The 19129-nt window shown below is 41.3% G+C and overlaps 1 protein-coding gene across 2 annotated transcripts; it reads left to right on the top strand.

Moving 5' to 3' along the window:
- wnt9a (wingless-type MMTV integration site family, member 9A) lies at positions 1–17776 on the top strand. 2 transcript variants are annotated; one of them, XM_019267108.2, is made up of 4 exons: positions 1–127; positions 13201–13460; positions 13614–13876; positions 16664–17776. In XM_019267108.2, the coding sequence occupies exons 1-4, from the start codon at positions 36–38 to the stop codon at positions 17168–17170; spliced, it is 1122 nt and encodes a 373-aa protein (XP_019122653.1). In that variant the 5' UTR covers positions 1–35; the 3' UTR covers positions 17171–17776. The 2 variants fall into 2 exon arrangements, with proteins under 2 accessions (XP_019122653.1, XP_027146475.1); XM_027290674.1 differs by lacking the exon at positions 1–127 and adding an exon at positions 543–671.
- The last annotated feature ends 1353 nt before the right edge of the window (positions 17777–19129 follow it).

Here is a 19129-nt window from a genome sequence, read left to right as displayed (position 1 = left end):
AGAAACGAAATGATCTGCCCTGGAGCCGCAGCAAAATGCTGGATGGACACCTACTCCTGGGATGGTTATCGTTCACAGTTATAGTGTATCTTCTCAACTTGCCTGGACCAACCACAGCGTATTTCGGGTAAGGACTGACAGACATACAGTGTGTCCATGATGCTGCTTTCATTGATTTGATTGGTTCCTGAAATACAAAGCAGGTAACAACTTTTGATTTCTTTTTGAACTCACTTAAAACTTTCTTTAAAAGAAGTTTATACTGCAACAGATTCTTTTTTTTTAAAATTTCTTATATGAGTTGCATTGAATATCTGCGGGTCAGTGAGGTGTCATTTGGCGGCGGTTGCGCAGCGCTCAGCGGCCTCACAGCTGGTGGCTGCAGCAGGTTGTCTGCACAGGATTTGGCCCCACTGAAGCCACAGACAGTTAATTTGTTATAAGTACGAGTATTTTAGCCCTTAAACAACAGCTGTAGGTAGATGCACGCAGCCTTGGAGTAATGTTGGAGAGTTCACCCCCCATTCTTTCTCTGACAATTGAGCCAGCGCCCACTGTAAAGTAACCCCCTGGCACGTTTGAATGGCAGGTAGCGGTCTGGTGATTATTTTGCTGAAACACTTGTAAAATCATATCCTTAGTCGACTCTGAAAACAGCCGCGAAGCGAAAGGTGAGTGTATATGCCTCAGACTCAACAGCTGGTAACAATAAAGCAATCTGACTGACTGAACTGGTGGCCGAAACGTCTGCTCAGCTTGCACAGAAAATTCCCCCATCCAGCATAAACATCACACAACTCTGGCAGGGTTTTTTTTTTTTTTTTTTTTTTTTTTTTTCTGCTGCCTCCATCAACTTTAAAAAACACTTGGAACACGTGTTAGGAAATCAATCTGAAAAATCTAGCGTTTCATGAATCATGTCATAAACACAATAATGTTTAATTTAGAAAGAGCACAAGGGTGTATATTTCAAAGTAAGTCATTCCCAGGGAACGCCTTGGATTTTAGGTGTAGCCCACTATGACCTCCACTTTCAGAGTGGCTACTCCAGTTTGTGTAGCTCACATGAACTGCACTCTTAAGTTTTTTTTTTCTGTCTTAAGTCACAGAAGAACATTTACCCTGTAGGGAAGCCAAGGTCATTCAAATGAGGTCAGCATGTCAGGTGGTAGAGCAGCCATGTTTCACCTGGAACTGAAGATTTTGTGCAAAAAAACAAAAAATAAAAGTCCCCAAACTGACACGCTGACACGTAATTAACAGGACAAAATGTACCTTTTTAAAAACCGCCAAGGCGACAGCTTGACAAGATCTCATTGCTTTTCCGTAATATCTACAAACATCTGTGCTGATGGGTGTTGTTAGTGCTCCCGTTGGCTGTAAACAGTGCAGACCCGTGCTGAGACAAATGGCTGTATAGACCGTGGGGTGATGACACTTGAAGCCTTTCTAGCAGAGTCAAATTTATGGTAGGTATGGGTGTTGTGCAGGATCCAGGAGTGTTAGGTGATCTGGGAACTCTTGTGAGCATAGGAAGTGTCCCCTAAGGGCCCGTCAGACTGGTGTGTTAGACCTGTTGAAGTTACCTTCTCCTGGATGTATCGCTGTCCTTTGTAAGGTGTGTTGTCGTACCAACAAATCTTACCAAAAGTTAAAAAAAACGGCAGGAAAAGTAGAAAAGTAACAGCAAATTTGAGAGTACTGAATCATTTTATAAACCTCGTTGTTGAATTTTACTCAGTTTTTCACGTCCCTGGGTTAATGTTCTCTTGGGTGTTGCACCAAAGTGTTGGTGCTCATCTGAGTGATGCAAACATGCCATACGGCACCTGTAATAGTTCTGTATTATGGAAATATCTCAGCCCTTCTCAGTAAAAACGTCATCATCTGTAATGCTCATGCACGTTTTCAAGAACTTTCTCTGTCTCTGTATTTGGTTTCAGCTCTAAAGTTGCATTAGAAGGACAAATGTAACCCCGCTCTCTGTTTCTGCCTCCCTCCCTGTAAGCAGTGTCGCCCTTGGCAGGCAGTGTGTATCAAGGCTGACGTGCCAAATTGGCACTCACATCAGCCTTAATGGTCCTAATGGTAATGCATATTTACTTATTCAGTTAGCACTTGTTTTCAATTCCCTCTGTCAGTCTGTTCTCTATCTGTGGCCTGTGTAGTGCAGAGAGACATGTGGTATTACGATACTCCAGATTTATTATTCCGTGGCCCGGTGAGGAGGGAATATGAATGAGTGTCAGTGAATGATTTAGCCCTGCAGCTGAGGAACATGAAGCATACTGAAAGAGCCTGCACAGGTGACACAGATACAAAATGTGACTGCCCCGTGGCCAACTTCCCAGAAACTCGACACCGGTGACACTCCTGCACAATCCTGCTCGACTTCGACTGTGGAACATGCTAACACAAACCTGTTCAAATAAATATTCCATGAGCACGAGGCATCCTAGGGCCTCTTGAGTACTGATTTACTCAAAATAGAGGGTCAATGTTGCATACCCAATTTCCAGAGTGCGGTGGAGCGTAAGTGTAACATAAACACAATCTCTCCTGCCCATAGTCTGCGCAGCTGAGGGTGGGGTGGGATTCCTGGCGTAGTCAAGCACCCGCTTAAATTGTCATCCTTTGCCACAAGAATGTGAGTACTCATTTTCTTTCCCTCAGCCTGTTGTGGCAGGTGCTGGTTCTGCTAAATCCGTTATCATTAGAGTTTGAATCGGGAGATGTACGCCAAGCTTTCATTACCTGACTTAATGGGTCACAGCACCTTGATGAGATATTGTGTAAACTGTTACAGAAGGAAGTGATTGCTCGATTGCTCAGTTGACCCCATCGGGGCTCAGTGCGCTTTCTGCGACGACTCTGTCAGTTTAAATTTGAGTTTTGGTAAAAGGCATGTCATTCTGTGGTCTTGTAAACTGTGCTGAATGCAAGTCCTAACACTGAGTCAAGAGTTTGTTTTTATTTAGTTCATGTGCGACATATACAGGAAGGCTGCCCACAGTCATGCAACTGGGATTTACCAATCGCAGAGGCACCGCAGCATCCGGAAGAAGCAAATATAGTGGTTGCTATTGCTTGCTATTTAATTACTGAAATATATCCTCAAGCACTCTATCATCAGTTGGTTCCCGAAGCTGAGCTGATGCCCTCTCAGATGGTATCATTGTTTTCAGCGCTCCATTAAGTGAGGCAGCATGCCAAAAACAACAGGATAACAAATGGGATGTGTGTAAATTTACTGAGGAGGAGTGATTTTTTGAGTTTGCAGCTGTAAAAGCTTTTTATCACTGTGCTGAATTAGTTCCTGGTGTGTATCAAACAGCAGTGCGTTTTAAAGTTTAAGGAGCCTCATTTCTTCAGCACAGAAATGTTACAAGTTGTTTTTTAAGCTGCTCCATGTAAACATTTCCTTCGGTTGCCTCCTCTTTCTCCCCCTCCTGTCTGCTGGTTTTTGCCTGGCTCATGTGCGTGCCGGCATCCCTGCAGTGGTTTGTGGGGAGCTGCTGGGTGATTACCACTCATTAGGAGCAGCAGAGTTAGTGTGGGCTCAGGCTGGCGTTGCCTGGCAGACAGTGGTGGCGGGCGTCTCATTACCAGGCCTTAAGGACTGATTAGCCCTGACGTGCAGCAGGGCGGGGAGCAACGTTGATAGAGGGATTTCCCAACTTCATAGGATATCCTGTGGCTATAGCCACACCTCAAAGGGTATCACTTTACTGTGAGCCAAGAAGATAGGATTCTCTCAGCAACGGCGCTGTGACCATGTAACGTGGTGAGATCACGCAAACCTGGAGGCTTAGATAACAGACCGCATGGCCTCTGAAAAGAGAGAGCTTTGTTTTCTTTATATTTCTGTTTGATACATCCGGATTTGAGCTAAGCCGTGCTTTGCTTTGAGTGCTCTCCCCGCTCTATAACATCCCTGATGAAGGACCTGCTATGCCCGTGGATGCCACAGGGTGGTGCAGCGCCTTCTGAGAGTGCAGGATCAGTCCTCAATCAGCACTTTGTAACCTTTTTGTGTAACAGTAGGAGAGTGGGAAATGAAATGTGAAAACATCAAATGTAAAGGCAGCCAAGACTGTGTAAAAATAATTTAGGAAAGAAAAATAGTTCTACGTATGCTTAGCTGTGGTCAACCTGCATGACATGTACGAAGTGTCTTTCAAATTCAGCTTACAGAGCAGAAATTCACCTCTCTGCACAGAATATGATGTATTCTCCGAACTAAGTAATGCACGGTGTTGCTGTTTATTTTGCAGGTTGAATCATCAAAAATTGCAGAGTGGTACACATCTTTGTTATGAAGGTTTCAGTGGTGTCTGTAGTGGGTTGTTATGAGGCTCATACTGTATAATAACCTGGTTTTTCTGTATATTTCTGAAGATTACATGGTTTGGTAAGGTTTTTAAAAATGGGTTTTTGACGTGCTCACATCTGACTTACAGTTCTGGTGTCATCAGCATGCCGGAGAGACCGCAGCTAAAACGTATTTGATTTTAAAAGGACTGTCCCACAAGTCAGCCGTGCACGTCATTGGTGGATAGTCAGAAGATATGGGAAGGAAACTCTTGTTGGTAAAACTGTACATGCATGATGATCTTTGCAGATGGAGCTGGAGACATGGGCAATTTGCAAAACAGGAAAACTAATATAGACTCAAGATCCTTTTAGTGGTCAGGCATTGATGAGATGATGCTAGTTAGTGTGACCGCTATGTCCTGTGTTTTCCATCCTTGACTGCAGGAGTTTTTCTCTGCCTGGTTTGTGGGGATAGAAGAGACATGGCACTTCACATGTGCCAAGATTAGCAGATTGACAAACCCTGACTTAAGGCTTTGGTTTCAGTGCATTTCCCATGTCTAACTTTGTTTTTTTATGCAAATGTCACAATTTAAAACTTGTCCTTTCACAGCAGCCAATATAAAATCATATGTTTAATCATATGCACCTGTTGAAAAGATTCATAAAGGATTAAACAAAGGTGACTGTACCTTTTCTAGACTTTCCCCGCACGTTATCATTTTGTACAAACACAACCCTATAGAAGCCTGACCTGACATGCACTCAAATACTCCACTTAAATATGTGTGTTTGCCAAATGGGTGTTATTACGTAGACTTAAGTTTTGCCCCAAAAGGCATATTTATCCATAAAGCCTGAGCATTAGTTTGTGTATGGACACAGTCAGACATACACTGACATGAATGGGCCTAGGCATGGCAAATGTTTTCTGCTGTGATTAACCCCGGAGGAGTTTTTTGTTTCCTGCTGAAAATGGCTAATTTGCATGCCTTTCAATTGGTTACTGCTGGTTTAATCAGCAGTCAGTTGTCAAGAGTCAGACTTTCGCACCCCAGGCGATAAATGAGCTGTGCGAACGTGTAGAGAAACTTCTGATAGTGAGGAATATTTGTCAGGTGAGACACAAGAAGTGTTTTTAATATATAACACAGCAGATAAAAAAAACAACAACATGTCGCATTTTCAGTTTTTGCATTTGTGTTCTGTAGAGGAAAAAAACAACAACAATCTCCCAGTAGTGAGATTCAATAACTGTTAATGAACTCAGCACTTACTTACAGTACTTACTGAACCATGAGTGACTCAAAACAGCTACTGTTTTGTTTTGGATTTTGTGGTTTGACTTGCTTGAATGCTCGGTTTATTCACAGGAGTGCTTTTGCCCAGTTTGACAGGAATGAACAAACCTAACATTTCCAGTCTTTGAACAATTTTAAATATCTGCTTTATAGAATTGCACCAACATTTATTATAGTCAAAACTGTTTTTGCTCTCTCACCAAACAAACCGTAGTCATGTGCGAATCGGTGAGAAGCCGAGTACAGTATGTGTGCCTGAATGTGTTTGGTGCGTCGGTGCGCTGGTACAGGGCTGCTCTGTGCCATGGTGTAGGCTAGAACAGGGGAGTCATGTGGACACTGCTGCGCGCCCAATCTGTGCCAGTCACACAGTGACTATAACTGAGCTGCTGACCTTAGAAGCCTTGAGTTCTCACATAGCAGTTAAACCTCTTACCATGCCCCACACTCCCATTCCCAAACCCAGGTCCTGTAGTCCTACTGCTCAGCTACTAGCGCTCACATTCACGGCTGTGGATTAAAAAATTAGGTTGAACAATAACTTTCCTTTCTTTTCCCCCTACGAACTGAAAAGAAAAGAAAGATAGCTTTCCCGTGGCACATTTGGTGTGGAAAAGACACTGACTCAGTGAAAAAATACGCCTAATGCAACGTGTCATTTGCTTTCAAAATGTCAGGAGAGTACATGTACGGGAACTTGACCTGATCAGTCAATTAGTGGGAGTAGTCTGGCACGGCCTATGTGGGTTGTAAATGACCAGAAGGGACAGCAGATGATATAACATTTGGTCATATCCTGTTAAGTCATACAAGATAGTGGACTTTTCCCCCACACATTGTGAATAGCAGTGCTTTGAGATGTTGCATGACATCGTCGCTACGCAGAGAAGCTCATTACTCAACTTATAATGACTTACTAAGTCCTAGGCCAGTACTACTTTATTTTCAAAGTCGTTTTGTCATGTTACTGTACTGTGTCAGTCACAGCTTGTTAGGAGTAGTCACAACAGCCAGTGCTTTCAAGCAGTGACTAATCTTATCTTAGCCTTATACATAACCATTTACTCTTTCCCCTATTTCTGGTTTTAATAACTCAGGGAATGAACGGTGTCACTATGGCTGTCAGAGAGAAAATGTCTGAGTTTAGTGCAGGATTTCATCTCGTATAAACTTCTTGGAGGTGGACAATAGCCTGGAGACTCCCTGTACCAGAGAGTCATTCGACACTGATTCATGGTTTCTTCAATTATTCACGTTTAAGCTTTGGAGCACATTGTCAGCCATAGTTAGAGTGGGCCAGAGGGAAAACACCACACACACTCACATTCCTACAACCTCTGGCATGGCCTGGGCTGTGATACACCAGATGGGACTTGGGCAGGGTGGTCTGAAGTTCATCCAACATTTCTGAGAAAAGCACACACTTTTTCCCCCCCAAAAGGAGCATTTTAAACAGTGCGAAAGGCAGGAGGAAAAAGTGAAAGAGAGAAAAGGAGATCAGCACTGGCGAGTTTAATTTCCTACAAAAACTCAGTGTCAAATGTTTTAAAATATGTACAGATTAATCTCAGGTGAGTACAGTAGTTTGTCTTCATGACAGCCAAACTGTTCCAGGACACATGTTCATGTCTGTCATTGTCTTGTGTAAGTTAGATCCGTAGACAGCGGTGGTTTTGTCTAGAGGGGGCTTTGTTTTGAGCCAACAGCTGGGTGGAATGATTGGCATTCGTTTAGAGTAATTGACCAGTGGGAATAGGGGAAGTTTGCAGAAGAGGAAAAAAAAGGAGGAGAAGCAGGAGGGGGGTGGGTTAGTTGTGATCTAGGAGACACCAGACCACACAACCTGCAAGTTCAGGCTGATGGAGAAACTGTGGCTTTTGTGCTTTTTCTGCCCGGGCGCGTTCAGCCACGACTGAATATTGCAGGTGTTGACTTAAGGTAGTAAGAGCCCATATGCACGCACACACGTGTATATGTAACTATACACACAAACGTAGCCAGCACCTGTTCGTCCTGTGGAGTGGAGATAATAAACAGACACGGCTTGAAAATCTGCAAAACACTTCTCCGTTTTGCTGTTTTCATTCTTATCTCCACATTTGAAAAAAATAACTGTTTGGTAATTTGTTGTTTCAGAATTTTACAATTCAACAGTCGAAAGCCTTCCCTATGGAAACACTGAAGTATTGATCATGACATTATTGTAGGTATTGGTAATGTTACATGTTTACACAATGTCAATGTCAGTGTCGTTGTGAAAAAATATCTATATAGTGCAGCCGAGCCGACCAATACTTCTGAGATCCTAGCTTTTGAGACTATGACCTACTGTAGGTATACAATGAGGCGGCCGTTTACAGCTGAAAAATAATGTTGGACAAACTGTATAATGGTAACACAGTTTCTGAATGACCTTAGACATATATTGGCTGATATGTTTGTTATTTCTTAGGTTAGGTATTAGGTAAGAATCGTGAAAAATGACTCTCATACCTTCCCACAGCTCCAGGATAGCAGCAAATCTTTACATTTTAAAAGCTGGGACTGGAATTAATCGATTGTTCGACAAGTTGTTTGAGCATAGGGCTGTCACAACATCAGATTTTCACTGCATGATTATCGTGGTCTCAAAAGAAATGCATGAAATTTGAATAGAATATTTTAAAAAATTGGAAAAAAACAAATTCTGGGTGTGAAATTCATACTGTTTTGCTATGTTGGCGGGGCCGCAAAGTGGGAATGGAAAGAGATGGAAAAGATCCAAGATGTTCTGGATTATTTATCACATATTATCATATGTGTATTGTTAACACAATATGTACATTTCTTTTTTAAACGTCACAAATATTGTCAATACTGCTATACTGCGACACTACGTCAACACTTGATGTAATATTTGTAAAGTATGCTGTATGGACTGCTTTACCGTCCTGAGATTAATCTATACCACATGGACTGAGCTGTCTTTGTTTACATATGCCTGTGTGAGTATATGAATAACACCAGCAGTTACAAAGCTATATGTGTCTGTACCCTATACACAAAGCATTCATTTCAATTAGGCCAAGTAACACAGATAATGTGCTTTCCACTATCTAAGAGTTTAGGTTTTATTGCACTCTCTTAACTATTTACATACCAAACCAGTGAAGAATGAGCAGAATTACCAGCTGAGGGTCACTTCCAGGACTGTAATGTAAAGCCAGAGAGGGAGTGATGATGGCGAAGTTTAGTGCTAGTCAATGATTTCCTCGAGGGATCGACTCTGAGGCTCCGCGGTGTGAAATGAACCGTTTTCACTCAACCCGCTGCATTGGAAAATGTATATAAAGTAAATGTCACGGGCAATGGGAGGTGCTGACAGGTAGAGAGAAAGGACTAAACAAACTGCAGCGTTACTAAGTAAAAGACAGCGAAGGAGGCGCAGCGTGAGAGTGGGTCAGCGATGTCTGCGAGAAGTGTGTAGAGGCAAGTGTGTGAGTGGAAAAAGCAAAGCTGAGCAAACATCAGCAAGAATCCCACCTCACGTAGGATAATAATGAGTTTTATATGTTGGGGTTATATTCCACGTGTAATTGGTGTTGCTGTGCCAACACCTCAAACAACACCTCAAACAAAAACACCTACAGAAAATGGTCCATGATGTGAAAACACAGTTACACGTTTGTACTTAATTCAGTGTGTCGGAGATACCGTGTACGCACCTGAGCCTCACTTACTGTTTAACTAATGCAACTCTTATATGATAAGCAACTTTATTCTACACTTGGTACCTTCTCATAATAAGGCACCCTTTATTAAGGGTTTACAGGTTGTTACTAATGGCTTTATCGTGGTTAATAAAAAAATCAATGATTTATAGGTTAGTTATTAGATTACATTAGATTTGTGTTGCCAAATTGTGAAAAATAGTAGTAGTATGTTTTATAAATGTTGCTTAGTTGATTAATTGAAGAGAAAATGAATTTATTCATTGTTTAAACCATTTTTCAAGCAATGAGAGCCAAAATTTGATTTTAAAGTTTGCTGTTTTTGTTGTCTCATAAATCAGTGAATTTACTATCTTTGGGTTCTTTGAACAAAACTTAAAAAATAATTAAAAAAATAATGAATAACACATTTCTTCTGACATTTAATAAGCCAAACAATTAATGGATTCATTAAAATGATCTGCAGACGTATCCCTGAATACAAATAATCATTTGATGCGTCTTTAATTGTTGGTAATTCATTGATTAATGGCTAATAAGTTGTTTAATAACTAGATTTTTGGCTCAGATCCAATGCAGCCCTCGTGCGAAAGGAAAGTGGTCATCGCTGTGGGAAAACACAATAATGATTTCCGTTTGACCGAAGATTTCAAGTCTGATTGAACCACTGCCCTTGTTTTCCAATTCTTTCCTTCCCTCTGAGTGAGTTGAATGAGTTCGTTCTTCAGCAAACAGCCGCGTGATATATTTTTTTGTTTTTGCCGATCACCATATTGGAATGTGTGACCTTTTTGTGCGATAGCGGGGGTCACTGTCCTGCATCCAGTGAAAATATTATCTTTAATTTCCAGCAAACCTGAATCAAAGAGGAATCGCTGACATCGACTCTGCTTTTAATCTTGTAAATATCAAGTAAGTTAATCCACTAATAGATCGCTTTATATTTACATTGTATTATTTTACAAAGATAGAAGAGATGGAATCAGTGTACATCTGTGATATTATTTGACTATTTTCTAGTCTACCACAGAGTGGAAACATGCATGAGAGCGAGCCAGTAGTTTCTTCTCTGGAGACGTAAAGTGTTTCTCCGCTCTCAAATCTCTCCCCTCCACACTTTGCCCCCCTAGGCTGTCTTTGTAAGTCGAAATATGCCTTTGTGTAAAAAAGCCACAGAGGCAGTAGCGCGGAGATCAGTGTCATGTCATCTTTGGCCTCCCTCCAGCTCTACTCAGACCATCTTTTTGTCTCAGACAGGCGGACGTCACACAGACAGTTGAGGCCTGTCACTCTAGTGCTCTCTTAGTTTGGCAGGCATGAGGGCTTTTGGAAGATTTGACACTGATAGGGTGTTACTATGCACGTCTTACCAAGGAATGTACACGTCATGTTGGTGGTATTCAGTAAATAAAGAGCACCATTTTTTAGTGGACCTCTTTGGTAAGCTGTATACAGTACACATTTAAATTGCAGAGGTATGAATTAATAAACTCTTCCTGATGTCGTGTAAATTTGAAATGTATCATGAATTTACCTGCTTTTTAATTCCCCACAGTGTTCCAAATGGACTTAGGCAGGTACTCCACGTGGCGCCATCATTCAATCCCTGACTGCTTGCTTGCCACTGAAATGTTGTGGAACGGTTGTCAGTCACATGTAACACATTGGGTCGACTGGAATTGTTTGTTTTGGCACTTTGAATATGTTTCCTTGGCATTGTTAGCAGAGTGTATTTTAACAAAGCATGAAACAAATAAGAGGAAAATGTTAGTTATTCACACAGAGACACAGCTCTCGTGCATTGTGTATGCCTCGCTCTCTGTACGCCTCAAACCATACATTTTTTTAGTCTCTAAGTGTGTTGGGAGAGCAATCTCTGTCAAGACGCAGCTTGCCAGGTTTCCATTTGAAAATTCATAGCTGTCAGACAAGTTAAGGAAAGGCAAACACGCTTTGTAAAAAGGAAACCATTTGACCCAATCTGAAAGCAAATCCTGATGCCTCCTATTTGATTTGACTGCTCGGATACTCAACCGGGCTGTGAATGCATTGTAAAGACAATATCGCATAGCATATGTGAACTATTAAGTCCTTTGGTATGAGGCTGTGGACTCAAGGGGAAACATTTCAGTCAGTTATTGGACTTAATAAAACAAATCTCTTGTTGAAGAACTACTGTGACCTTCTGCTAGAGGCTGAAGGGAATATGAGTGGTGACAGAATCTTCTCTGGAAAATAGTAATGAAGTCAAGAATGTAAGTAATGGAGATCACCGATCAACGCTTCTGGTACATTAACTAAACCGGTGTGGACATTCAGCAGGTGCTCTGTACCTTTACAAAAATATTGTGCAACAATTTCTGTTACATTGCCTGGCTTAATCCAACTGTGTGGCAGGTTTCCCATGTGCTGCGGTTACTCTGCACAGTCTTATAGTTGGGCTTTGTTTAATATAAATGTGGCAGTACGTGCACTTCATATAAAAAAGGCGGGACAGGATCGTAATGCATGATTTGAATTGATGAGGCAATTTTTTTTTTTACATTTTCAGTTTTATTTGACATCAGAACTTTCATTAGACATCACAAACTTCCATAGGATATACTGTGATACTGATATGTGTCAATGACAAAAACAAATGTAATAATTATTTCTGATATTGATTTCAATAATGCTGTAGTAATACCCCTTTAATCTTCAGAGAAAGCAGAAAAGTCCTGCATTTTATAAATGCAGCATTAGGCGAGGTGTCAATCAATGCACAAAATTGTCCTTTAAATGTCCCAAGTCTGTCTGCAAAGGCACGTTGGCCTTAAGACTTGTGCTTTTGTGAGTTCTGTAAATCCATTTATTCTTCAGTTTCACTTTAAGGGTGTAAAAGAGGCCAGCAATTCCACATAATGAACAACTACAGTGCCAATCCTGTCAGTTGGTGTGACCAAAATGGTCACAGGCTGACAGTCATGTCCCCTGTGTGTGTTTATGAAAGTAATGCTCTGCTTTCCCCATCACAACCTCAGAACGCTGGTCGTCGGTTTTGCCAGCTATGTGGCAGTCCCCGCTTTGTGTGTTTTATATATGCATCCCTTAAATAAACTGACGAAAGGAGTGCAAGTCTACCACATGTTCTCCATACCATGTTTAGAACTGACACTTCTCGCTTGTTATATTTCAAATGGCTTGCAGCTTAAAGATCCTGAATACTGGACTTTTGTCATGGGGATCCTATAATGACACTGAAAATCCTGCCGTGTGATCATGTTTAAATCTATACAATGCTGCTACGAGTGACGTCCCCTCCCTCAGGATATGATATAAATATTAAACCACATATGTGCTGGCTACTGTTTCACATGCATGCGGTATGACTGTCACGTTCACTGCATGCCATTGTTCAAAACGTGTCCCCATACCATCTGAATGCTTTGTTACTTATACAAATTGTAATCTCAATCTGAAATTCTTAATACGATAGGCTGCTGGTGCTGTGACTTGGTTACTGTGTGAGGTCCAAAACAGGGACAAAACAGTGTCAGGAATGAAAAGAAAGAACTCTTCCACCTCTGCGGAGAATTTGCTCGATACACAGACACGCCTGTGCTGGAGGTTGATCTCAATCTCCAGCAAATGTTGAATTCCCCTGAACATTAACCACTGAACAGCTGAATTCATTTGAACATTAACCAAACTTTTGAGCATTATATGCCCCAGCTGTGCTTCCTGTGCTGTTTATGTAGTATATCTTTGCAACTCTCATTGTTTATCCAGGAAGGTCAGCATCCTGCGTTTTATTGGAACCTTTATCAAGATGTATCCACTCCCTCTCTGTGCGCTTTTTCAACTGACCTGAGTGTGTCTGTGATCTTTCCGTCTAGGTTGACAGGTAATGAACCGTTGTCTATCCTGCCACTGAACTCTCTACCAGAGGAGAACGTGGGCAGGGCCCACTACAAGCTGTGCGACCGGCTCAAACTGGAAAAGAAGCAACGCAGGATGTGCAGACGAGACCCGGGCGTGGCCGAGACCCTGAGAGAGGCCATCACCATGAGCGCCTTAGAATGCCAGTATCAATTCCGTTTTGAGAGATGGAACTGCACCTTAGAGGGGCGCCACCGAGCCAACATACTAAAGAGAGGTATGGGCTTTCATCTTTATATTTGAACTTTAAAAATATCTGATATCCTCCCAGTATTGTACAGTGAGGAAGGCAACTGAAACATCTAGGCATTTTACTCACCTGTGCTTAAAACTTGCTCTTCTCATTTGCCTCTCTAATATGCTTTTCCAGGATTTAAAGAGACAGCCTTCTTGTATGCCATCTCCTCGGCGGGCCTGACCCATGCGATGGCCAAAGCTTGCAGCGCAGGTCGCATGGAGCGCTGCACGTGTGACGAGGCCCCTGACCTGGAGAACCGCAAGGCTTGGCAGTGGGGAGGCTGCGGAGACAATCTGAAATACGCCAACAAGTTTGTCAAGGATTTCCTGGGCAAACGCTCCAACAAGGACCTGCGTGCACGTGTAGACATGCACAACACAAACGTGGGCATGAAAGTAAGTGTGCAGGATCAACAGAAAAACCACAAAGCAACTGAGAATTATCAGCTGACTCTGTGGTTCCCTTCAGCTCTACAGTTTTGTGTTTTTCAAGCTCGCAACTTTAATGTTTTTATTCTTGTTAGTGCTGTTTCAAACCATGAAAGGCAGCTATTTTCAATGAAAAAGCACTCTCAAACGGCAGTGAACAAAGTGGAGCTAAAGAGCTGAAAGAAAAAGTATTGGACTTGTATTCATAATGTTGCTCCATGTCTGCTGGGTCTGTAAATAACCATATGTTAGCTAACAAGGTTGCCATAACAACTTTATGAGGTGATAAAACTCACAAAGCAATTAATGCAGTTTCACGTTATCTCTTTTAACAGAGAGCTTGCATGTGTTGCAAACTGGGTTGTAGAGTTTGAACCATGTGGAAGGTTTACCAGGCAGAAAGCACAATATGCGAATACGTTGCATCATGAGAAGTGTAGGATCTAGTGTCTAGTGGAATTTGACCCCCTGCTAGGGACAAAAAAATCTGAATTTCTTTGCTGCAGCATTCTTGCTTTAATCTCTTGTGTTTCCCCAAACTATTTGCTCCTTCACTGATTATCATATCTCATCTGTGACTTCGACTGCAGTGTTTTATTAGCTAATAATTTATCCAAACTTTAAAGTATGACTTAGTGACTCAGCGATGTTAGAAAAATTTTAGGGAGTTACTTTCCAAGGCAAGACAAAAGTTAACTACACAATAATTTTATAGCAGTATATTTACCCAACTGTCATAAATTTGCCTTTTATTAAAGTAATAATTTTAAAAAATTGGCAAGGAAAGGCGTTTGAGTTATAACGCTGCACACAAGAGGCCAACCCGGACATGCTCAAAAAGAAAGGAGGTCAGTGTTCATTTGGAGTCACAGACAGTATTTAAACAGAATTGGTGCCTAATTACACACATGAATCAGTTAAACGGTGGGAAAACTGTGATAATATAATACAGTCTGAGTTCTGTGTAATTATGTAGACAAACAGCAAAGTGAAGTGCCAATTCATTGTGCACCTTATCCCGGATATAGTCTACGACCATATCTATGGTTTTGCTTTTGTAATGCTGGAGTTTAAACATTACAGTGCTGGTAAATGAATGCTATCCAAGACAAAACACACTGTCCAAATATATGGTTTAAATGAATAAAGGCAAATTTAATATGACCACAACTGAATGACACTGATAGAGTTATACATGGGGCATCTTGGGAGAGTAAAATTACTGAAAAAATAGTGTCGATTTTCAAGCAACTATAAGAAACCGAAACCTCAACTGATAAAAGTAATTGCCACTGTAAATTTGGTGAAATCTGAAAGTGCTCATTAGTCAATATTTGGTTTTCTTTCCCAGATTAGATAGGCAACCACTCTCATTTGTGCTCTGGCACAATTCAGCAATTGTTTGCGGTGAGCAAATATGGGTTTTTCATCTTGGAAGTGTTTTTAATAGTAAAATAAAAAAGAGGGAATGGTATTAATCTGTCAAGCCAAAGCAAACTGAAGGTCTGGAATCTGTTGCTTTTACTCGGCTTTTCTCATATTGTAGCCATTTTCATTTTGGTTTCAAAATGAATTATAGCAGAGGCACACTTCCCAAATGTTAGCAGACACAAATCTCTCCCAGAAGACCAATGCAGGCTCTTCCTTTTCAGTTTGGCTCTCCAAAATCCAATCTCACGGGAGATTTTATTTGTGATAAAAGATTTACAACATTGTTTTTGCTCTTTTTTTGTGATTTGCACATGTAGTGAGGTACACCGCATTCGTTTAGGATGAATTCCCACACAGTGGACAAAAACTGGAATGTGCTAGACTCTGCATCCCCCCGACATTTAAAAGCTGACCTATCAAATTTTCTTGACCTGCTGGTGTGATGAATATGCACTTCCTGTTCCCCGATCTCTTTCACAGTCTGAGAGAGAAAAAAAACAACAACTGTACATGCTATCCAAACCCCATCTAAGACAATGTGTTATTGTCATTGATTTTCACACACACACTGCTCTTGGCATTGTGGTTCATGCTGAAATGAACTTTGGCTGACCGATGAGAGGTCAAGTAGCGTTAAAATAACGCGTTGTGGTCATTTTTGCTGACGATCTCTAGGTTTCACTTGCAATCATGTATGATTTGAAGACTTTATTCAGTGTTCTTTCTCTATCCAGCTGTTTGTTTGTATTGCATATGCTCTGTGTTATGGCATAATTAAGGTTTGATCAACTCACAACAGTAAAAAGATAAGAACAGTGTGCCCAGCCTCTACATATTATCCTCTTTCCCATGGCTGTCTGAATGGATTGTCTATTTGAGAGTACTTCTCTTAGTAAAAACCTCCCCTCACTTATCATAATAACAGTTATTAAGTTTAATCAAAATGTCATCCGTGGTCATAACAAATCCATCCTCCCACAAACTAATATTCTTTTGCGCTTTTATATGAAGGCTTAGACAAAGTGTTATATTGTTCACCTTAAGAATTATGATGATAGCGCGCACACACTAAATAAAGCCTCAGTGCTTTCCCTTTTTTATGATATCAAAAAGAGTAGTGAATGTAATAATTTTTTGTTGTACCTTTACATTCCTCCCTAAATCACTGCACTCCGCCCTAATCATCTAGATGGGAGCATATTTGGGTAATTTGGCTCTTTGAAATGCTGCTTACAAAACAAAGGCTCATTAAATCACATAGCTTTCATTACATTCCTTTAATGTTTCGTGGAAGTTGACAGTATTTCATTGTCTCTCAACCAGGTAATCAAGGCCGGAGTAGAGACCACTTGCAAATGCCATGGCGTCTCCGGCTCCTGCACTGTCCAGACCTGCTGGAGGCAGCTCCTGCCCTTCCATGAGATCGGCAAGCAGCTGAAGCAGCGTTACGAGACTTCTGTCAAGGTTGGAAGCTCCACCAACGAAGCCACGGGGGAGGGAGAGATCTCCACAGGCCGAAACCAGCAGCTGCCTCCGCAGCAACCCCCGCCGCAGCCCCTGCCCGGCCTGAACGATCAGATCCCTCGCACTATGGACTTGCTCCACATCGAGGACTCGCCAAGTTTCTGTAGATCCAGCAAGTACTCATCGGGCACAGCAGCCCGGAAGTGCTACAAGGACAAGAACTGTGACGCTATCTGCTGCGGGCGAGGCCATAACACTCAAAGTAGGGAGGTGACCCGGCCCTGCCAGTGCCAGGTGCGCTGGTGCTGCTACGTTGAATGCAAGCAGTGCACACAGAGAGAAGAAGTTTATACCTGCAAAGGGTAAACCTGTCGGCCCCTACGATCAGTGGAGCAAGTGAAAGATGGTTGTGTTGAAGAGGAGTGGTTGTTTTGTTCTCAAACAAGGTTTTGCTTCCACTGTCGGAACAGTGTTCTGCAAACAAAAGAGGAGCGAGCCGATGGAGAAGCAATAAGCACTTTGAGGGATTTCTGTGGGTTAGGTTTCAGAGCTCCTGTGGCCCTCGTGTCTGGGGTTTGCAGATGAAAAAAAAAAAAAAAACCTTCTCAGACAACTGGGTCACCATCTCAAGCTTTTTTTTTTTTTTTTTTTTTTAAATCACGGTTTTGCCTTGGAGAGAGAAGCTTTTATTTTCCTATGAAAAAAAATCCAAGTGCATCTTTTCATAAGAAAACAGAGATTAGCATCCAGTCAATGAGGATCCAACACAAGAACAGTAACACCAACAGACTGGTTTCTGGGGCCTTGCCCAAAGAAGAATGGTATGTGTGTGTGTGTGTGTGTTTGTGTTTGTCAATCTTTACATGTGTGTGTTTGTATGTGAGCATATGATGAGGTGGGGAGGGGGGGTCCGAATGACGACTTTTATGGCGATGAAATCCATATTCAGAGACTGCTAAAAAGAAAAAAAAAGAAAAAAAAAGACAGGGTGTAAGATTTACTCTACACGCACATATTTACACTCACACATGGTGTGTTTGCATATGTATGTAAATAAATTCAGTTATATTGTAATGATATTATACAAGCCACTTATCTAACTATGTTAAAAGAAACCACTAACCACACAAATGTTTTGTTGTTTGTGTGCTCTCGCTCGTTTTTCTTCTTGATTCATGTTGACAAGGCCCTTTGGAAAGCAGCACACTTGTGTCCGTCGTTTTGCTGTGGATAATTTATAGATCCTTTGGGACTACTCCTTCACAGGGAGAAAAGAAATCTCATTTTTTTTCCTTTTTTTTTTTTTGGTAATAATATAATATGAAGCTGTTAGTAAATGCATTAACAGAAAATAACTAAACCAGTCAGTTTAGGCTATTCTCGGCCTTGAGCGAACCAGTGTTCAGGGAATAACTTAAACCACTATAACTATTTGGACAAAATATAAGAGAAATTGTGCAAATACAAATAATATCCAAGCTGGAGATGACAGTGGACTTGTTATTGCAGCCAACATCACCACAACAGGTGATCACTTGACCAGCAAACAGTCCAAGTGTGACTCAGATCAGAAATTGTGGAGCTCCGCGGAGCATAAATCCACTTATTAGTTTTATTTTTTCTTTTTGTTTAACTTTTAATACTTTGAAGTTGTAAAGAAAACTGTGGAGAACTGGAGGAATGTAGCCCCCTACCATTTCACATCCTTCTTTCCTCTTCAGCTGCCACGATTTGATTGAGCCATATTCAACACATGTAGACGTGCAGCATGTGCAGTGAGAGCTGCGTCAGTCAGTCCAAACAGTACCGAGCAACTGAGACGCTAATCTAACTTGACGTGTCTGCAGAGTTGCTCAAGTGAAGATGAATGCGCAAGTCTCATAGCTAATATAAATATATTTTATAAGACTAATATTTGTGTAATGTTGTGCAAATGGATGCCTTAATGCAAACATTAGGGCTTTGCAAATCTACTGTCTTCTTTCAGAAGTCAGTGAAGTTGTTATAACACAAGTTAATTTGCTTTTTTTTTATATTGTGGCTTAGCACAAAGTGACACAGTTAACACAATGCAGCATACTGAACCCTGCCATGGAGCTACAGTGACAGTTTAAAGGAATAGTTTGACATGTTGGGGGAAATACTTTTTCTTGCCCAGAGTTAGATCACTAATACCAATCTCATATTTGTCCAGTAAAGGCTATAGTTACCAGCCAGTTAGCTCAGTTTAGTGAGACACGGCTATCTGCACGGCTAAAGCTCACTCATTAACATGCTATATCTTGTGTTATATTGTCTTTTGTTGTTTTTACACTTCAGTTTCTG

The sequence above is a fragment of the Larimichthys crocea genome, chromosome II (assembly GCF_000972845.2).
Source record: "Larimichthys crocea isolate SSNF chromosome II, L_crocea_2.0, whole genome shotgun sequence".
Taxonomy (NCBI): Eukaryota; Metazoa; Chordata; class Actinopteri; family Sciaenidae; genus Larimichthys; species Larimichthys crocea.
The sequence above is the reverse complement of the archived record's forward strand: the minus strand, read 5'-3'. Positions and strand labels throughout refer to the sequence as shown.